Source organism: Entelurus aequoreus, linkage group LG01 (genome assembly GCF_033978785.1).
Source record: "Entelurus aequoreus isolate RoL-2023_Sb linkage group LG01, RoL_Eaeq_v1.1, whole genome shotgun sequence".
Classification (NCBI taxonomy): Eukaryota; Metazoa; Chordata; class Actinopteri; order Syngnathiformes; family Syngnathidae; genus Entelurus; species Entelurus aequoreus.
Genome location: NC_084731.1, coordinates 79186895 through 79204863, shown reverse-complemented (window position 1 = coordinate 79204863; position 17969 = coordinate 79186895). Strand labels below are relative to the sequence as shown.

Genomic DNA, 17969 nt, shown 5'->3' with positions numbered 1-17969 from the left:
CGTGCAAAAATTGTACACAATTCTCCAGAAAATGAGCAGTATTACTCGTCCATCAAGGTTTTACGATCATTTAAATTTGAAAGTAATACCAACTGTCTGGAGTTTTACCGCGATTCATTATTAATACTGGTAATCATTACATCCTTAGTCACAGTATATTCCACAGCAGAAAGGCAATCCATTTTAGTGAAGTCTGCTGTTATAAAGCTCTGACTACCATTATTGGCATCCATGAAATGTAAGTTAATCAGGTCGACTTTGAAAAAGACTGATCTTTGCCAAAGAAAGAAAGAGCCAAAGTGGAGAGTCAAAACTAAATTGCGTTCCAGTGATTTGTTATTAGCAACAAAATGAAGCCTGGAGAAAACACACCCTTCCTACAGTTGGGCGTAGTCGATAATGAATTATGTTTTATGAAGTGCTTATAAAGCCTTGAGTGTATTGAGGGAATTATAAAATCAGAAGCTGACCAGGAGACTTTAGAGTGAAATGTGCTATACACTGCTAGCTGATGTCCGAGGCTCTTCACAACGATAAAGAGCACCAGAATGCATCCAAAAAAGACACAAATGGTGAAGACAAAACTATTTTAAGTAAGGAGTCATAGTCCTAATCCTTTTGGAGAGAGTTGAAATCTGCCATTGGTGAAAAACAACTCTTCTGATAGCTGCAAGATACAGATCGCTTTAAAAAAAAAAGAGCCATACTGTGCTTTTTAATTTATATTTAAAACATGTCCTTGTTACAGTACATAACATGTAATGGTGGAGCTTTGGTAAAAATCATGCATTGTGTTTACTTTCCAGGCCTATTGTCAAGCCCCTTTCTGATTCTCTCTGAAAAACAAGTTTTTTTGGGAGGTGTAGTAATTACCGTATTTTCTGGACGATAGAGTGCACCAGGATATAAGCCACACGCACTAGATTTTAGAAGAAAAAAATACTGTTCCATATATTAGCAACACCGACTATAAGCCGCAAATGTATGTTGTGCAATCAGTTGTTCACACAGAAACTTTGTGTAAATGTTTATTTACATACCTTAAGTGTTTCCAAACAGTTCCTGCACACGGCAGTAAAACGGCTGTTCAAACAAAGCTGAAGTCACCTTAATGGACCCACTAGCTGCAGAAGCTAGCTCTCCAATCAGCTAAACAGACTCAATAACTCCACACTGACGTATTGATGAATTTACGAAACTGAAACAATACAAAAAGAATGCCATTGTAAGACACTCGTAAACGTGTTAATACTACAGACGCTAGCTTGATTACATTACTATAGGACATACAAATATGCATAAAAACACTCACACGTGGGACGGTATAGTTAGTAAAAATTGTTTTAGTTATATTATAAAACTTACAAATGTTGCTTGGAGTGATGAATGAACAATCCATACGAGTAGAAATGCTACGGACGGCCAGAAGCCCGAACGGCAACTGCGCTTCCGGTAGGTTCATAGCTCAGTCTAAACAAAAGAGCTCCATGCAGTGAGCAAATTGGTCCAAAAGATGGCGCCATAGCACAAAAAATAACACACCTATTCAGTGTGTTTGCTTTTTTATTTTTAAACCAAAATATTTACATTATTGCCGGCCGGCAGCAAAAAAAAATCTAAAAATTAGCCGCACCATTTTATAAGCTGCAGGGTTCAAGGCGTGCGAAAAAGTAGCGCAGTGATTAAAGTATTTAAAGGTAACAATGGGCTTGTTTTTCAGGGAACCCTGCTTATGACACGAGGCTGGGGGCACCTCACGCATCTCGGACACATAAGAGATGAAAGCCGTACATGACGCACAATTTGAACAAAGGGACAAAGTGCCTAAAAGGGGAACCAAACTTTTTTGCCTATCTTTCACAATCATTATAAGAGACATGACGATGGATGTTTTTTTTTTTAATGCATTCTAGATATAAATAAATGTGATCAAAAGTTAGCTTACAATGCAGCCTATGGGCGATGCGCAATTCCGCCTACAAAGCCTTCAAAAAAACATCCATACACTACCTTTAAGGTTTTATATATACTGTATGGTATAAGTATATATGTAATTTAGTAACAGGCACATTTATAATAACATTTCATATTTACGTGTTTTGATCATTTTAAGCATATGCGGCGCATTCATTTCAAAATCGCATCACAACGGGGTTTTTTTTCTTCATCACTGATTATTACTCACTCCAGACTTCATGAGAGCCAACAAACATAATAAAATATCACTTACTGTACAAAGTCTGCTGTCATTAGGATGCAGACTGCTAGAATGTTCATATATTCACATTTAGATGAAGAAAGTCTCATAATCTTCACAAACTGGGTGGGGGGCAGGAGGGAACACGCATCTTTTCGTGTCGTCCTCGCCAGTTTCGGGTAGGGCTGGGCGATTTGGTCTTTTTTTAATATCTCGATATTTTTAGGCCACTTGACACTTGATACATATCATCACAGCAGTATGATGATTCTATGTGTCTACATTAAAACATTCTTGTTCATACTGCATTAATATATGCTACTTTTAAACTTTCATGCAGAGAGGGAAATCACAACTAAGTCAATTTAGCAAAACTGTATTTATTAAAGTTATCAAGCAGTGGCACAAACATTCATGTCATTTCCAAAACAGAAAGTGCAAGATTGTCAGAGACATTTTAAAACAAGCTATAAGTGCACTTTTGTGCATGATGACACACAAGATATTTCAATAAGTGTCACATAAAAATGAGCTACATATCAAATAGAATATGTCCTATGGCAGTGGTCCTCAACCACCGGGCCGTGGACCGATTGGTACCGGGCCGCACAAGAAATAAAAATAAAATAAAATAATACATTTTTTTTATTTTATTTTATTTTTTTATTTTTTTTATTAAATCAACATAAAAAACACAATATATACATTATATATCAATATAGATCAATACAGTCTGCAGGGATACAGTCTATAAGCACACGTGATTGTATTTTTTATGACAAAAAAAAAAAAAAAAATACCATACCCCCCGACCCCCTCCCCCCCCTTGTATTTTGGAAGATAATGTCTAACTTTTGGAATAAATGTCAAGTTTAGTCAGAAGTGAATGTCGTTGACACCTGGTTTGTTTGTATAACCCGTGCAGGCGGAAATCCGGACCAGTTTTGAAGAGCTGTACCATGTCATGTCTAAGCGGGAAGAGTTCCGTTGGATGATGTTGAGGATCAAACGCATGGCTGAGCCGTGGGTCCGTGCCATTCGATCGTTGGCTGCCAAGCAGAACCTGACCAAGCGGAGGAGGAAGAAGGTAGTGCATTGGCCCAATCAGCCGAAGAGGGGGCTTTCAGTCGTGCAAAGGAATATGCTGTGGTTTATAATGCAGAATGCAGCTATTTGAGTGCACGCTACTAAAATTGGGTTCGGTGGTACTCCTTTTAAGTTTTGTTTTTACTTGCGTTCAGATCCCGCACTGAAGAAGTGAAGTGAAGTGAATTATATTTATATAGCGCTTTTCTCTAGTGACTCAAATCGCTTTACATAGTGAAACCCAATATCTAAGTTACATTTAAACCAGTGTGGGTGGCACTGGGAGCAGGTGGGTAAAGCGTCTTGCCCAAGGACACAACGGCAGTGACTAGGATGGCGGAAGCGGGGATCGAACCGGGAACCCTCAAGTTGCTGGCACGGCCGCTCTACCAACCGAGCTATACCGCCCCGAAGAGACTTTAGGCCACAGATGTCAAACTCAAGGCCCGGGGGGCCACATCTGGCGCGCCACATCCTTTTTCTGTGGACCTCGTAAGCCTGAGAATAAGTCAACTTTATCTTTCTCACAAAAATATTATTTTTTTCAGTTTTGACAGAAACATTGCATTTCCTCTAAATGTAAGAACAATGGAACCATGCAAAAAAAACATTATTTCAACACAGGGGTGTCCAAAGTGCAGCCTGCAGTTTAATTTTGGATAAACAACAACCGTGAAAATGTAAAAAAAGAGCAAAAATTTGCAATGAAACGAGAAAAAATTATATTAATAAATCCAAACGTGTTGAAACTTTTCCCACCGAGATCGCATACTGAAAGTCAAAGTATGTGGCGGCCATTTTAAAATATTTTTATTTTGTAAAAAAAAGAAAAGATAAAAACAGAGTCATATTTGTGTTATATGTGACAACGTGTATTATTATCAGTGTTGGGTTATTTACTGAAAACCAGTAACTAGTTACAATTACTAGTTACTTTATTTCAAAATTAACTCAGTTACTAACTCAGTTACTTACACCAAAAAGTAATGCGTTACTGTGAAAACTTCTTTTTTTCCCCTTTTTTTTTTAAGGCTCCCATTAATGCCCTTTTAGCCGTCATTTCAGTACTGTTATTGCACTGGAGAATAATACAATGTGTTGATCAACTTGACATGCATTTGCATCACTGAACTCTGCCAAGCAATGTGGTCTACATACCACAAAGACAAAGATAGGTTTCAAAGGGCCAATTTATTTCAGGCCAGAACAAATTGACAAAACTATTTTAGATAGCTGCAACATAATGGCACTTTAACTTTAACTTTAAATAGATAGGATCTTTGATCCTAGACACAACTTACATTTAACTAAAATGTTCTTTTCTTTGTGCTCGACAAAAGAAAAGTAGTGAGAATGTTAAGACACTCGACTTCTGGCTTCACCATGATGTCATGTTAGTTGTTATGGGAGTAGCGTATGTGTGTGTGTGTGGCCCTTTAAGATATGACAGCATGTGAGGTGAGTGACGTCAGTGAGTGAGTGGGCGAGAGAGGTGAGGGACCAGCGACAGTGAGTGCGTGCAGGTGCTCTAGCTTGGTGGATGGCTGCGTCCAATAAAGTCACAAAGTTGCAACAAACCGCCGGCCTCGTCATTCACCCTCAGCTGTAAAGACCCACTTCCGGGTAAAGTGAAGGTTGTTAGCCCCAAAGTACATAAGCCCTGGAGGAACGTCTCCTTGGGCCCTCAACTACGGTCTGGGAGCCCCCCGCCCCCACCCACAGAAAGCACGCCTCTTCTTTTCCACCGCAGCGCTGCAATAAAACACACTCAGATCTTCTGTTTCTAGCCGATATTACATAAAAAATAACCTAAAATAACGCAGTAACGCATCATGTAGTAACAGTAACTTGAGTTACTGAATATAAAAAATAACGCGTTAGATTACTAGTTACCGCCGAAACTAACAGCGAAACGCGTTAGTCCCAACACTGATTATTATTAGTTATTAGTATCAACGTGTCATCTTTTTCTTATTACATTACGTCTTTTTGCTTACATTTTATTAACCCTGTAATAACTAAAATAGTACACTTTGTCACCTATTACACAAAACTGACACTAAGATTTGTCTTTAAATATGTCATATCTGTTTTTAGCATTTCTTTTTGTAAAATAAAAAAATTATCAAAATGGCCCCCACAGTAAGTGAAAAACTTTGGACACCCCTATATTAACACATACTTCAAACATTTTTTGTGAGAATAAAATGTTTTTCCCCCGATTTCAATAGCAAGTACATTAACCATCAGTTTGTACAGAACATAACAATCAAATGCATACGGAATTGTGTAATAATATCATTAGATTATACAATAATAAAATTAATATATATTCACTGTACACTGTAACAAGCGGTTTACGGAGAGCAGCCGTAACCGCAATGTGGCCCTCAATGAAAACAAGTTGGACACCCCTGCTTTAGGCCATCATGAAGATTATATTAAGATGCTATTTTTGATCGTTGTTTCCATAAACACCCCTCTCAGAACTTCAAACTTGCTGGCTGCTCCACTTTTCAGCAGATGCAGTGAAAGGACTGACATGGATATTCCATTGTGCCGCAAACACTTGTAAATAATGCACTCGCACGCCCATTTGACCTGCCTTGTGCTTCACTCACATCATATTCCCAAAATGGGTTGGTCCTAGAGCAAAACATTGCATTTTATCATTAACACAATGTTATATTTTATACTTTTTTTTAATTTCTTTTTTTTAGCATTTCACAAAAACACACAGCCCAGATGAGTGTGAAATACTAAGTTAATAATCATTCAGCGTTGCCAGCTTCTCAGTAAGGAATGTAACTATTGGCTGTCATAAAAGTCACTAGGTGGCGGCATCGCCTCATTTGCATAATTAATTGCTATGGATGCTGTAGGGGAGAGGAATAACGTTGTAGGAGAGATAAGATATGAGATTGAAGTCATTATCTAATTAGTTAAGATTGTATGTAGTTCTATTTATTTATTATACAGTATATTGACTGTGTATTTATTTTTTATTTTCATTTGTTTTACTTGTATTTTATCCTTCATTCCGACTCATGGTTCTTACTATTTTACAGGTTTTATTATTTTTTACTTTCCAGCGTTCCTCAGAGGGAGCCATCGGCATCAGGGGTTATCGGCCGTGCTGTGGGGGCGCTTTATTTCAGCGTCCTGGTGGCCATGGTCTGATGACCTTCTGGTGCAGATGGCTCCTGTGATAGTGTTTACTCACCTGGCGCCTCTGTACTCTGCCATACATTCATTTGTTGTTGTGTGCGATGATGTGGGTCATGGGAGTATTGTAATTAAGTCTGTAAGGCACTTTGCGTTGCATTTATTTTATGTATAAACAGTGTTTCATAAATAAAGTTTAATTGATTGATTTATAAAAAGTTTATGAAAAAATGCTAAATATGATTAGTAGGGGTGTGAATCTTTGGGCACTTAACGATTTGATTCGATTCAGATTCCTGGGGTGACATTTGATTCAGAATTGATTCTCGATTCAACACGATTTTAGATTTAAACCGATTCTCGTAATGCATTATTTGGTATAATAATGAATAATGAAACTTTATTTTTTACAGGTTAAAAAAGCTTCTTCTTGTTTGCATTAGGATTGCCTGAAAACGTCTTTTTAAAAATGGATTATTTTGGAAAATATTTTTAAAAATATATATTTATGTGTGTGTATATATTAGGGGTGTAATGGTACACAAAAATTTCGGTTCGGTACGTACCTCGGTTTAGAGGTCACGGTTCAGTTCATTTTCGGTACAGTAAGAAAACAACAAAATATAAATTTTTTGGTTATTTATTTACCAAATTTGTAAACAATGGCATAACATACATATACACACAGGGTCCATTGCCAGGGTTAATTTGGTCAACATATATAAAATAAAAACTAAATAAGATAAGGCTCAGAATGGTTTCTTAACAAAACCTTTCTACATTTAAAGTGCTTTTTTTGATTGATTGATTGATTGAGACTTTTATTAGTAGATTGCACAGTACAGTACATATTCCGTACAATTGATGTACTAATGGTAACACTCCAATAAGTTTTTCAACTTGTTTAAGTCGGAGTCCACGTTAATCAACATTAAACTGCCTCAAGTTGTTGCTCAGATTAAATAAAATGACAAAACTTTTCTTCTACATATAAAAAGTGCAACATTAAACAGTTTCAAGTCAACTCAGCCTCAGATTAACTTTTCTTTCCCCCCCAAGCCTGGCTAAATTGGCAGTAAGAGGTGGGAGCTGTTTGCTTCGTCTTTATCTTTGTTGAAGCGATGTTCACTTGGGGGTGGTGCCGCTTCAAATGGGTTAGCACATTTTGACGTGTTGGCAGAAGCATGCCTTACCGCTGCTGAACAATGTCGGCAAACTTCCGTTCTCCGCACCGCGCAGCCGCAGTGTTCCCAAACAGGAGATCTTAACGAGGCAGGAGGGTCTTTCAGCTGTGGCTTTTATATGTTGTCCCTGCTAGCCTGCCGTGTGTTGTGCCTCGGTGTGCATTGTTTACACAACGTGCGCTACGCTACTTAATATGTCCGTGTGGAAACTCGTTCGGTACACCTTCGAACCGAACCGAAACCCCCGTACTGAAACGGTTCAATTCAAATACACGTACCGTTACACCCCTAGTATAAATATATGTATATGTGTGTGTATATATGTATATATATGTATATATGTATGAATATGTATTTTATAAAAACATTTAAAAAAAAGTTGAATTGATTTAGAATAGGGATGAATAAGTATTGCATTTCGGATGTTAATCAAATTTTTTTTGTGCACCCCTAATGATTAGAACTGCAAATTACCTTTCTTATGTTCATTCTTAGTTTTCAATTTTACTCTGTATTGTTAAATATTTGAGTATCAAATTTGATCAAAAGACTGGAAAGTTGTGACATTGACAACCCAAACCTAATGACTGACTCATTAACATGAACAATTGGATTGGGACTATGTAGTCATTTATTTTTATTGTTAAAATTTACATCTCACTCTGTAAACCAAGGCGGAAACTGCGGCAGCTTTGGATTTGCGCATTTCATTTGCAGTCTGGATGCGGGGGGGGGGGGGGGGGGGGGGGGGGGGCTGCGGATGTCCTCTCTGCTCGGACTGCAGTTGGGACTGCTGCCCGAGGCTCCTATCAACCTGAAAGCCAGTGAGAAGGGGCTCACAGCAGTACCCGCTGCTCGTTGGTGACATTCACTAGAGTGATACGTGTGTCCATGTCTCCAAAACATCCGAAAAAGTCACTTTTGAGAATAAAAGTCACTAAGAAGAGCTGGAAAGTCACCAGATTTAGCAAGAAAGTTGCCAAGTTGGTAACACTGTAATCACTGGTACCCAGAATCTTGGTATTAAACCACACACCATAATTTTTTATTGTACAACTTTCCTTTCTTAGCGATTTACGTTCTTGTCATCGGTCACTTATTTTGTTCCTGTGGGCCCTGGCAGGTCCTGGTCCACTTGGGTCTGCTTACAAAGGAGTCAGGCTTCAAGATAGCAGAGAACGCCTTCAGCGGTGGTCCACTGGGCGAATTGGTCCAGTGGAGTGATCTCATAACCACGCTGTATCTGCTTGGTCACGACGTCCGCATTTCTGCCTCCCTTGCTGAGCTCAAAGAGTAAGTACATAAAAGTAACCCCCGCCTTTTCCTTTTGGTGTAAAACACTTCTCTGTAAACTGCCTGAAAAAAGAGTTCATAAAAAAGTGCAGTATTTGTATACTGTTTGACTGAATGCAAGCCCACTGGAGTGTGAACTGCTGAGCCGTGCAGGTTTTTTTCGGCAAAACAAATGAATCCTTTCTACTTCCTCTGGCTTGTAAAAATGCATTCAAAGTAATTGCTTTTCAAATACTACTGTTTTGATTAGGGGTGTCCTGATGCCCTTTTGAAGCTTTGAGTATTGGTTGATAGCGATACTAATCCGATAGGATATCAGCACAATCATACTTAATTTTGTTATTTTGTTGTGTGACGTGTCTAAAAATGGCTGAATCAAGTAAAATTAGTCAAAGAATAATGGTAGGTATGAACAACCTATTTATTATTAACCGTCTGGAATGGACTTGTACTGTCTTCAAGTTCAGGTGGAGTGTTTTTTTAACACAATAATTGATTAGGTTTAGCTCATGATGCCGCAAGTTTGATGATGCGGACAAATTTGTTACTTGATACTTTAGAAGCCCAAAGGCCTTAGAGACTTTGTATGTGTAAGTAATATGCAACTAAAATCATTTGATACTTGTTTATATTGACAAATGTGCTGTTTTAGACTGCAATATTGTTCAATTAAGGTAGTCCTTCTCAAAATAGCTTTTTTTGCTGTACCAGAATATGACGAAGCGTATGTAGCACTTGACTTCACTGTAACCACGGAGGGAGACGAGGAAAGACCAGAGTGTTTCCTTTAATGTTAGTAAGCTTACAATGTTATGCAGAGATAGAGTTATAACAATTTTATAGACAAATTATACTATTTATAGTCACAGTGGAGAGTTGGAGGAGGGGGGGCGCAAAATATTTTCTTCTTCATAGGGGGGGTAACAGAAAATATTTGAGACGCACTGAATTAAGGTAAGTTTTTTTTTATTATTATTACTCTCCATAGCAATTAAAAGTAAACCGGGGGGAACAGTTCACCCCAATATTGGGAAAAGACTAATTTGTCCCACCGAAAAAATGCACCACAGAGGTACACATGCTTTTATTTTGAAAGCGTAACACAGTGTCATGTAACTGACGGGCCTCTTCCTTCACTAGCCTTGAGTGTGGCAGTGAGAAACGGAAAAAAGCAGGCTGATACGAGCAGACTGTCTGTTGGGAACGTTGCCATGAATATAGCTGGTTTATAACAACTTGCCGTTTGTTTATATTCATATTAAGAAAATGTATTTCGGGGTAAGTCATCTTAATTCTGGCATCGTCACTCATCCATTATTTAATTGCGAACTTCGTCAGTGTTCCCAAGTAACATAAACACTAGCTAAAATGTTTTGTTATCCCCTTCCATGTAGAAAAATGCCACCACTAAGGAAAAGTAAAACCGCAGTAGGACTTATTCTGTTATTTTAAAAAGAGTAACAACAACACTTTATTATACTCAAACATTCATCGACAAGGTGGAGAGACTTAGGAAGTTCAGGTAAGGCCATAAATGAGATAAATTTATATTAGCATGTTGTTACTTTTTAAACAAGCAATATCATTTCAACATTAGAATGACTAATACAATCAGAGAAGAGACGGGAGTGTTAAGTGGAGCTTTTCAGTGTGTAAGGTAATTATTTATTATAATAAGGAGAACAGCTGATAACTGATGCCAAGTTGATTTTTTTAAGATACAGTACATTTACAAACCCCGTTTCCATATGAGTTGGGAAATTGTGTTAGATGTAAATATAAACGGAATACAATGATTTGCAAATCCCTTTCAACCCATATTCAATTGAATGCACTACAAAGACAAGATATTTGATGTTCAAACTCATAAACTTTTTTTTTTTTTTTGCAAATAATAATTAACTTAGAATTTCATGGCTGCAACACGTGCCAAAGTAGTTGGGAAAGGGCATGTTCACCACTGTGTTACATGGCCTTTCCTTTTAACAACACTCAGTGAACGTTTGGGAACTAAGGAGACACATTTTTTAAGCTTTTCAGGTGGAATTCTTTCCCATTCTTGCTTGATGTACAGCTTAAGTTGTTCAAAAGTCCGGGGGTCTCCGTTGTGGTATTTTAGGCTTCATAATGTGCCATACATTTTCAATGGGAGACAGGTCTGGACTACAGGCAGGCCAGTCTAGTACCCGCACTCTTTTACTATGAAGCCACGTTGATGAAACACGTGGCTTGGAATTGTCTTGCTAAAATAAGCAGGGGCGTCCATGGTAACGTTGCTTGGATGGCAACATATGTTGCTCCAAAACCTGTATGTACCTTTCAGCATTAATGGCGCCTTCACAGATGTGTAAGTTACCCATGTCTTGGGCACTAATACACCCCCATAACATCACAGATGCTGGCTTTTCAACTTTGCGCCTATAACAATCCGGATGGTTCTTTTCCTCTTTGGTCCGGAGGACATGACGTCCACAGTTTCCAAAAACAATTTGAAATGTGGACTCGTCAGACCACAGAACACTTTTCCACTTTGTATCAGTCCATCTTAGATGAGCTCAGGCCCAGCGAAGCCGACGGCGTTTCTGGGTGTTGTTGATAAACGGTTTTCGCCTTGCATAGGAGAGTTTTAACTTGCACTTACAGATGTAGCGACCCACTGTAGTTACTGACAGTGGGTTTCTGAAGTGTTCCTGAGCCCATGTGGTGATATCCTTTACACACTGATGTCGCTTGTTGATGCAGTATAGCCGGAGGGATCGAAGGTGACGGGCTTAGCTGCTTACGTGCAGTGATTTCTCCAGATTCTCTGAACCCTTTTATGATATTACGGACCGTAGATGGTGAAATCCCTAAATTAATTGCAATAGCTGGTTGAGAAAGGTTTTTCTTAAACTGTTCAACAATTTGCTCACGCATTTGTTGACAAAGTGGTGACCCTCGCCCCATCCTTGTTTGTGAATGACTGAGCATTTCATGGAATCTACTTTTATACCCAATCATGGCACCCACCTGTTCCCAATTTGCCTGTTCACCTGTGGGATGTTCCAAATAAGTGTTTGATGAGCATTCCTCAACTTTATCAGTATTTATTACCACCTTTCCCAACTTCTTTGTCATGTGTTGCTGGCATCAAATTCTAAAGTTAATGATTATTTGCAAAAAAAAAATGTTTATCAGTTTGAACATCAAATATGTTGTCTTTGTAGCATATTCAACTGAATATGGGTTAAAAATGATTTGCAAATCATTGTATTCCGTTTATATTTACATCTAACGCAATTTCCCAACTCATATGGAAACGGGGTTTGTAAATTAATTTAACAAAATAAATATTTAATAATTTCTATAGTACTACAGAGGTTTTGATTACATTTTAAGTCAAATACTGATACAGTACATCATGATATGTAATGTTGTCTGTTGTAAATACGTTAATGCCATGCAGAAACATCCAGGGCTTGAGGCAGGAAGTCAAAGTGAAGTAGAGACAGGAGCAAACCGACAAAGAGTGTGCGTGTGTGCGTGTGTGCGTGTGTGCGTGTGTGCGTGTGTGTGTGTGTGTGTGTGTGTGTGTGTATATATATATATATATATATATATATATATATATATATATATATATATATATATATATACAGACATATATATATATTTATATTTATTCACCTATGCATGATGTTGTATCCTTATTTACATTAGAGAAAACGAAATAGAAACAAGTATAGACCAACTTACAACAAAAATGCAGAAAATTGGATGATTTTACAAAAAATGTAATTCTTATCTAAACTATAAACATTTTTTGACCGACTTGAGCCATTTGATACTGAAAAATAAAATGTAATAACTAAATAATACAGCAGCAACATTGACTCTGGAGTACAATATATAAATCACTTTAACCTAGGAAACAAAAATTAATCAAAACAATTTGTGCGGATCTTTTTTTTTTTTTTTTTATCAAAGCGAGGAAGTCAGCAATAATGGCTACAATGAACACGTTTTTTAGTGCGCAGCTTTTCGAAACGGGCGTAGCCCCACTATTTGAGAAGAAAACTGAATTAAGGACACATATTACGCGTGTCTCGCTTGTGTGCTATTGTGTTCTTAGTTGCTTTGTAGCTACTAGCTTCGAGTAACCTATAACCTTTTATGTTTACCTTTTTGTAAATGACTTGAGTAAAAAACAACCTTGTGTGCTTATTGGAGGACAAGTAAATGCACTTCAGGACTACTTGTTTTAGTGTGCGTATATCAAAGATTTTAGATACAACCCAATTAAATCTGATTTGTGTTTTTCTTTTTTTTTGCTGATATCGGACATATATTTTTGCCCAAAAATGTACACCATATTGATCAAAATTGAATTGGGAAACCTCTAGTGTTGTTGGCCTTATTGTTAATGAAAATATACATTTTATATGTGTTTATTTTGCTAAAGGCTTAGCCATTCAATGTATACATGTTTCAATGTAGACACACATGTAAGCCTCATTTCCATGTTATGTTAAAACATGAAAATGTCCTGTTTGACTGTATGACACACTTTTATGTTACACCAATAGGTTCACTGCAAACATTCTCTTCCAGGATCATGCGGCGGGTCATGGGAAACAAGTCCAGTTGTCCCACTCAAGGTGATAAGGTGGTTGAACTAATCTACATTGACATTGTGGGCCTGACCCAGTTTAAGAAGACGCTGGGACCTTCGTGGGTCCACTATCAGTGAGTATTTTCATATTTCGAATTAATTTTCTTGCGTAGCATGACATGCACCTCAAGAAATACGTGTGTATACGACTTGTTCAGAGAACGCAGAGACCACATCCGTAAAAGCCGTCTCCTCTGGTTTTAGATCATTTGTTATGATCCGCTGCCCGGATCATATTTCTGTTTACGTTTTCTAGTCACTTGTGTTTTTCTGTTAGTCTTGATCTCTTTCTAGTTCCTGTTTAAGCACCTCTGAGTTTGGTTACCATAGTAACTAATTACGTTCACCTGCCGCTGGGGTTCCCGACACGCACCTGTTGGTCATCATTGACATTATTATTTAAAGCCTGCCTTCTCAGTCAGTCGGTCTTGCATCGTAGTTTGTTTTCACACAACAGTTGACGACTTTTGTTCCTGTTCTGTAACCTTCTAGCTTCCACGCTAAAGGCTCTGGTAACCTTCTAGCTTCCACGCTAAAGGCTCTGTTTAGTGTTTACCTTCTAGCTCCCACGCTAGCTCCTTTTGTTTCTGCTTTAAGTGCTATGAGCACGTTTTTTGTTTGTTCAGTATTATTTATTTCTTAAATAAATCATTCTTTACCTGCAAGCTGTGTCCGAAGCCCGATCTGCATCCCTGGGAGAACGAACACCCGCAACCATGCGACCCGGTTGTCACAGTACGATGCAAGCAAAAAGTTATCTCGCTACGCCAGACATGTCGGAGGTAGATGAAGGTACGTGGATGGTGTTGCGAGCGATGGAGGCGGAGACTCTTCGCTATTCCCCCTTTGAGCGCCAGGACCTGTTATGGGGTCCCAATCCACTTCGTTTGGCCCGAGGACATTGCCACACCTCCGCAGTACCGGACGCGTCAGCGAAGACAGAAGCCGCCCAAGAGGTCTTCACTTTGCTACCAAGACGCGCCACTTCCTCAGACTCCTCCACCAGAACACAGCCATCAGCAGGCAGCCCAGGATTCACCTCTTCAAATGTCTGGTAATTCCATCAACCACTTTACCAAAGTTTACTCTGACTGGCCTGTCAATCACTGGGACTTCAGCCATGACGTCATTCCGTCGCGGCCCCCTGATGACACGCTCCTTGATGACGTTGACCCGTCCGTTTTTGATGACGTCAGAGACAGAGACTTTTTTTAAAATTTTGTTAATTCTTATTGTCAGCCATTTAAGAGTGACTCTAATAGAATTAAACATATTCTGGACATTTTTTTAAAATGTAGACCTAGTCAGCCCCAGTCACCTGACTTTCAAGCTCGACCTCCAGTGACTTTGGTTCCGCCCCCAGTGACTTTTACTCCGCCCACAGCACATATTTTTTCCCCCTGTGCTCCCACCCAGTCTCTAGTAGGGGGTGCAAATAGACAATTTAGAGGGGAGGATTCTGCCCTCCTCCTGACCTCCCTCCACACACCCCTAAAGACGGTTCCAGACTGCACAGAACGCGTCTGGGATCCGCTTCTTGAGGGGGGGCTAGTGCTGGGAGCTGTGCTACGGAAGTAGCACAGCTGCGCTCTGCCAAGCCGCAACCCCCAGCCAGGCCACCTCCGCCTAAATTACAACCAGCACCTGTACCCAGACTGGTTTCTGCACCTGACCCCAGACTGGTTTCCGCACCAGCACCTGACCCCAGACTGGTTTCCGCACCAGCACCTGACCCCAGACTGGTTTCCGCACCAGCACCTGACCCCAGACTGGTTTCTGCACCAGCACCTGCTGCCACGACAGCGACTCCTGCTGCCACGACAGCGACTCCTGCTGCCACAACAGCGACTCCTGCTGCCACAACAGCGACTCCTGCTGCCCCGGCAACGACAGCGACTCCTGCTGTCACGGCAACGACAGCGACTCCTGCTGCCACGGCAACGACAGCGACTCCTGCTGCCACGGCAACGACGTCGACTCCTGCTTCCACGGCGACGCCTCCTGCTTCCACGGCAACACCTCCTGTTTCCACGGCGACGCCACCTCTTGTTTCCACGGCGACGACGCTTCCTGTATCCACGGCGACGACGCCTCCCACGGCTTCCACGCCTGCTTCGCCGCCGACTTGCCGACATCCTCGTGCCCGGCGGGCCGCACCTCGGCGCCACCCACCTCCTCGTGTCCGGCGAGCCGCACCACAACCGCGGCCACCTCCTCGTCTATGGACGTTTTATGGACGCCTTTGGCGCAAACAGCAGCGACACCCAAGACTTTGTCATAGAACTCTCCGGCTGCTGAACTTCTGGCGCCAATCACGCCCACCTTCTTGGCGGCCACAAATGTGGCCTTTCCGTGGTCGCCCGCCTCGCCTGCGGCAGCGGCGTTCCATTCGCCGCTGCCACCTGACTCGTCCCCGTTGGATTTGGGGACACGTGGCCTGGCGACCCTCCGCCAAGACTTCCCTCCACCCTCCCTTGACTTGTGAACTGCCTTGTAGTTGGGGGGGGGGATTTTAGTTTGTCCAGGGGACATCTGGGATCTGTCCCTTAAGGGGGGGGTACTGTTATGATCCGCTGCCCGGATCATATTTCTGTTTACGTTTTCTAGTCACTTGTGTTTTTCTGTTAGTCTTGATCTCTTTCTAGTTCCTGTTTAAGCACCACTGAGTTTGGTTACCATAGTAACTAATTACGTTCACCTGCCGCTGGGGTTCCCGACACGCACCTGTTGGTCATTGACATTATTTAAAGCCTGCCTTCTCAGTCAGTCGGTCTTGCATCGTAGTTTGTTTTCACACAACAGTTGACGACTTTTGTTCCTGTTCTGTAACCTTCTAGCTTCCACGCTAAAGGCTCTGGTAACCTTCTAGCTTCCACGCTAAAGGCTCTGTTTAGTGTTTACCTTCTAGCTCCCACGCTAGCTCCTTTTGTTTCTGCTTTAAGTGCTATGAGCACGTTTTTTGTTTGTTCAGTATTATTTATTTCTTAAATAAATCATTCTTTACCTGCAAGCTGTGTCCGAAGCCCGATCTGCATCCCTGGGAGAACGAACACCCGCAACCATGCGACCCGGTCGTCACATTATTTGCAATAAAAGTGAGTGTTGTAAGCAGCTCGTGAGGAAGGCATTGTAGAAATTAATTAAAATCGTCCACAAAAAATAGAGCAAAAGACATAATGTAACAAGAAGAAAAAGCTGAAATGTTAATGTGACTAACAACACAACACTTTGTCTTAAAGGGATCATATTATGATTGTGTTTCTACATTTAAAAGACTTCCTTGTGGTCTACATAACATGTAACGGTGGTTCTTTGGTCGAAATGTTGCATAGATTATGTTTTTCTGACCGTCTCTTCAGGATGTGCCTCCACTTTGACAGCGTCTTCTCGCCGCCATATTTGTTTGTATTTTTAGAGCAAGTGTACTGACAGATATAAGTTCAAACTATGAGCTACTTTGTATTAGAAATGGGAATAACAGAGGATGCATGTGCATGTACGAGCCAGTCTGCCCCACAACAAGACGATAGAGAAAAAGAAAGAGCTTATTGACTATGGCGTCGGACTACAATGGCGGAGGCGCACAAACCACTTTGGCTAAATTTATACCATGTATGGATAATCCTCTGGCGTCACGAGACAGAGCACAATTCCAAACGGCTCGTTTAGAGGAAGTTTGAAGGAAGCCACGATTGTTTTATGAATATATCTCCAATTCCTCCACAGTTTGATTTGATATATTTGGAACTTATGCAGATACCAAATATGATATCAAAGTGGCCACCCACCTGGCGTTGACAACGTTTAATGTAACTGAAAAAGTAACCTATTCAGTGTATTATATTGTGAATTATTTATATAGTGTATTTTCTGGACCATAGAGCGCACCGATATATAACCCACCAAATTTTTTAAGAAAAATGTTTTTTCCATATATTAGCTACACTGTAATATAAGCCGCTGATAAATACGTTGCAAAATGAGGTTTTTACACAGTAAGATTCTGTAAATGTTTATTTACATACCTTAATTGTTTCCAAATGGTATCTGTAACACGGCAGTAAAACGGTTGATCCAACAAAACAGAAGTCATCGTCATGGACCCACTAGCTGCGGAAGCTAGCTCTCCAATCAGTTAAACAGACTCAATGACTCCACGGTGACGTTTTGGTGAATTTACAAAACTGAAACAATACAAAAATATTAGCTAATGCTAGTTAGCGTCATTACATTACCATAGCCCGTACAATTATGCATAAAAACACACCCACAGATATAACACATTGGACGGTTTAGTAAGTAAGAATTGTTTAGTTATATTGTAAAACGTACATACGTTGCTTGGAGTGATGGATTAGTAAAAACGCTACGGAAGGCCAGAAGACTGAACGGC

At 40.2% G+C, this 17969-nt stretch overlaps 1 protein-coding gene across 2 annotated transcripts in view; it reads left to right on the top strand.

Annotated features, from left to right (window-relative positions):
* mgat5 (alpha-1,6-mannosylglycoprotein 6-beta-N-acetylglucosaminyltransferase) overlaps window positions 1-17969 on the top strand; it is a 218772-nt gene that overhangs the window by 107849 nt on the left and 92954 nt on the right. For both annotated transcript variants that reach the window (XM_062059285.1, XM_062059294.1), the window contains 3 exons: window positions 3123-3284; window positions 8756-8925; window positions 13516-13650. In XM_062059285.1, the coding sequence (XP_061915269.1) occupies window positions 3123-3284; window positions 8756-8925; window positions 13516-13650 (467 nt within the window). The remainder of the gene's footprint in view (window positions 1-3122; window positions 3285-8755; window positions 8926-13515; window positions 13651-17969) is intronic.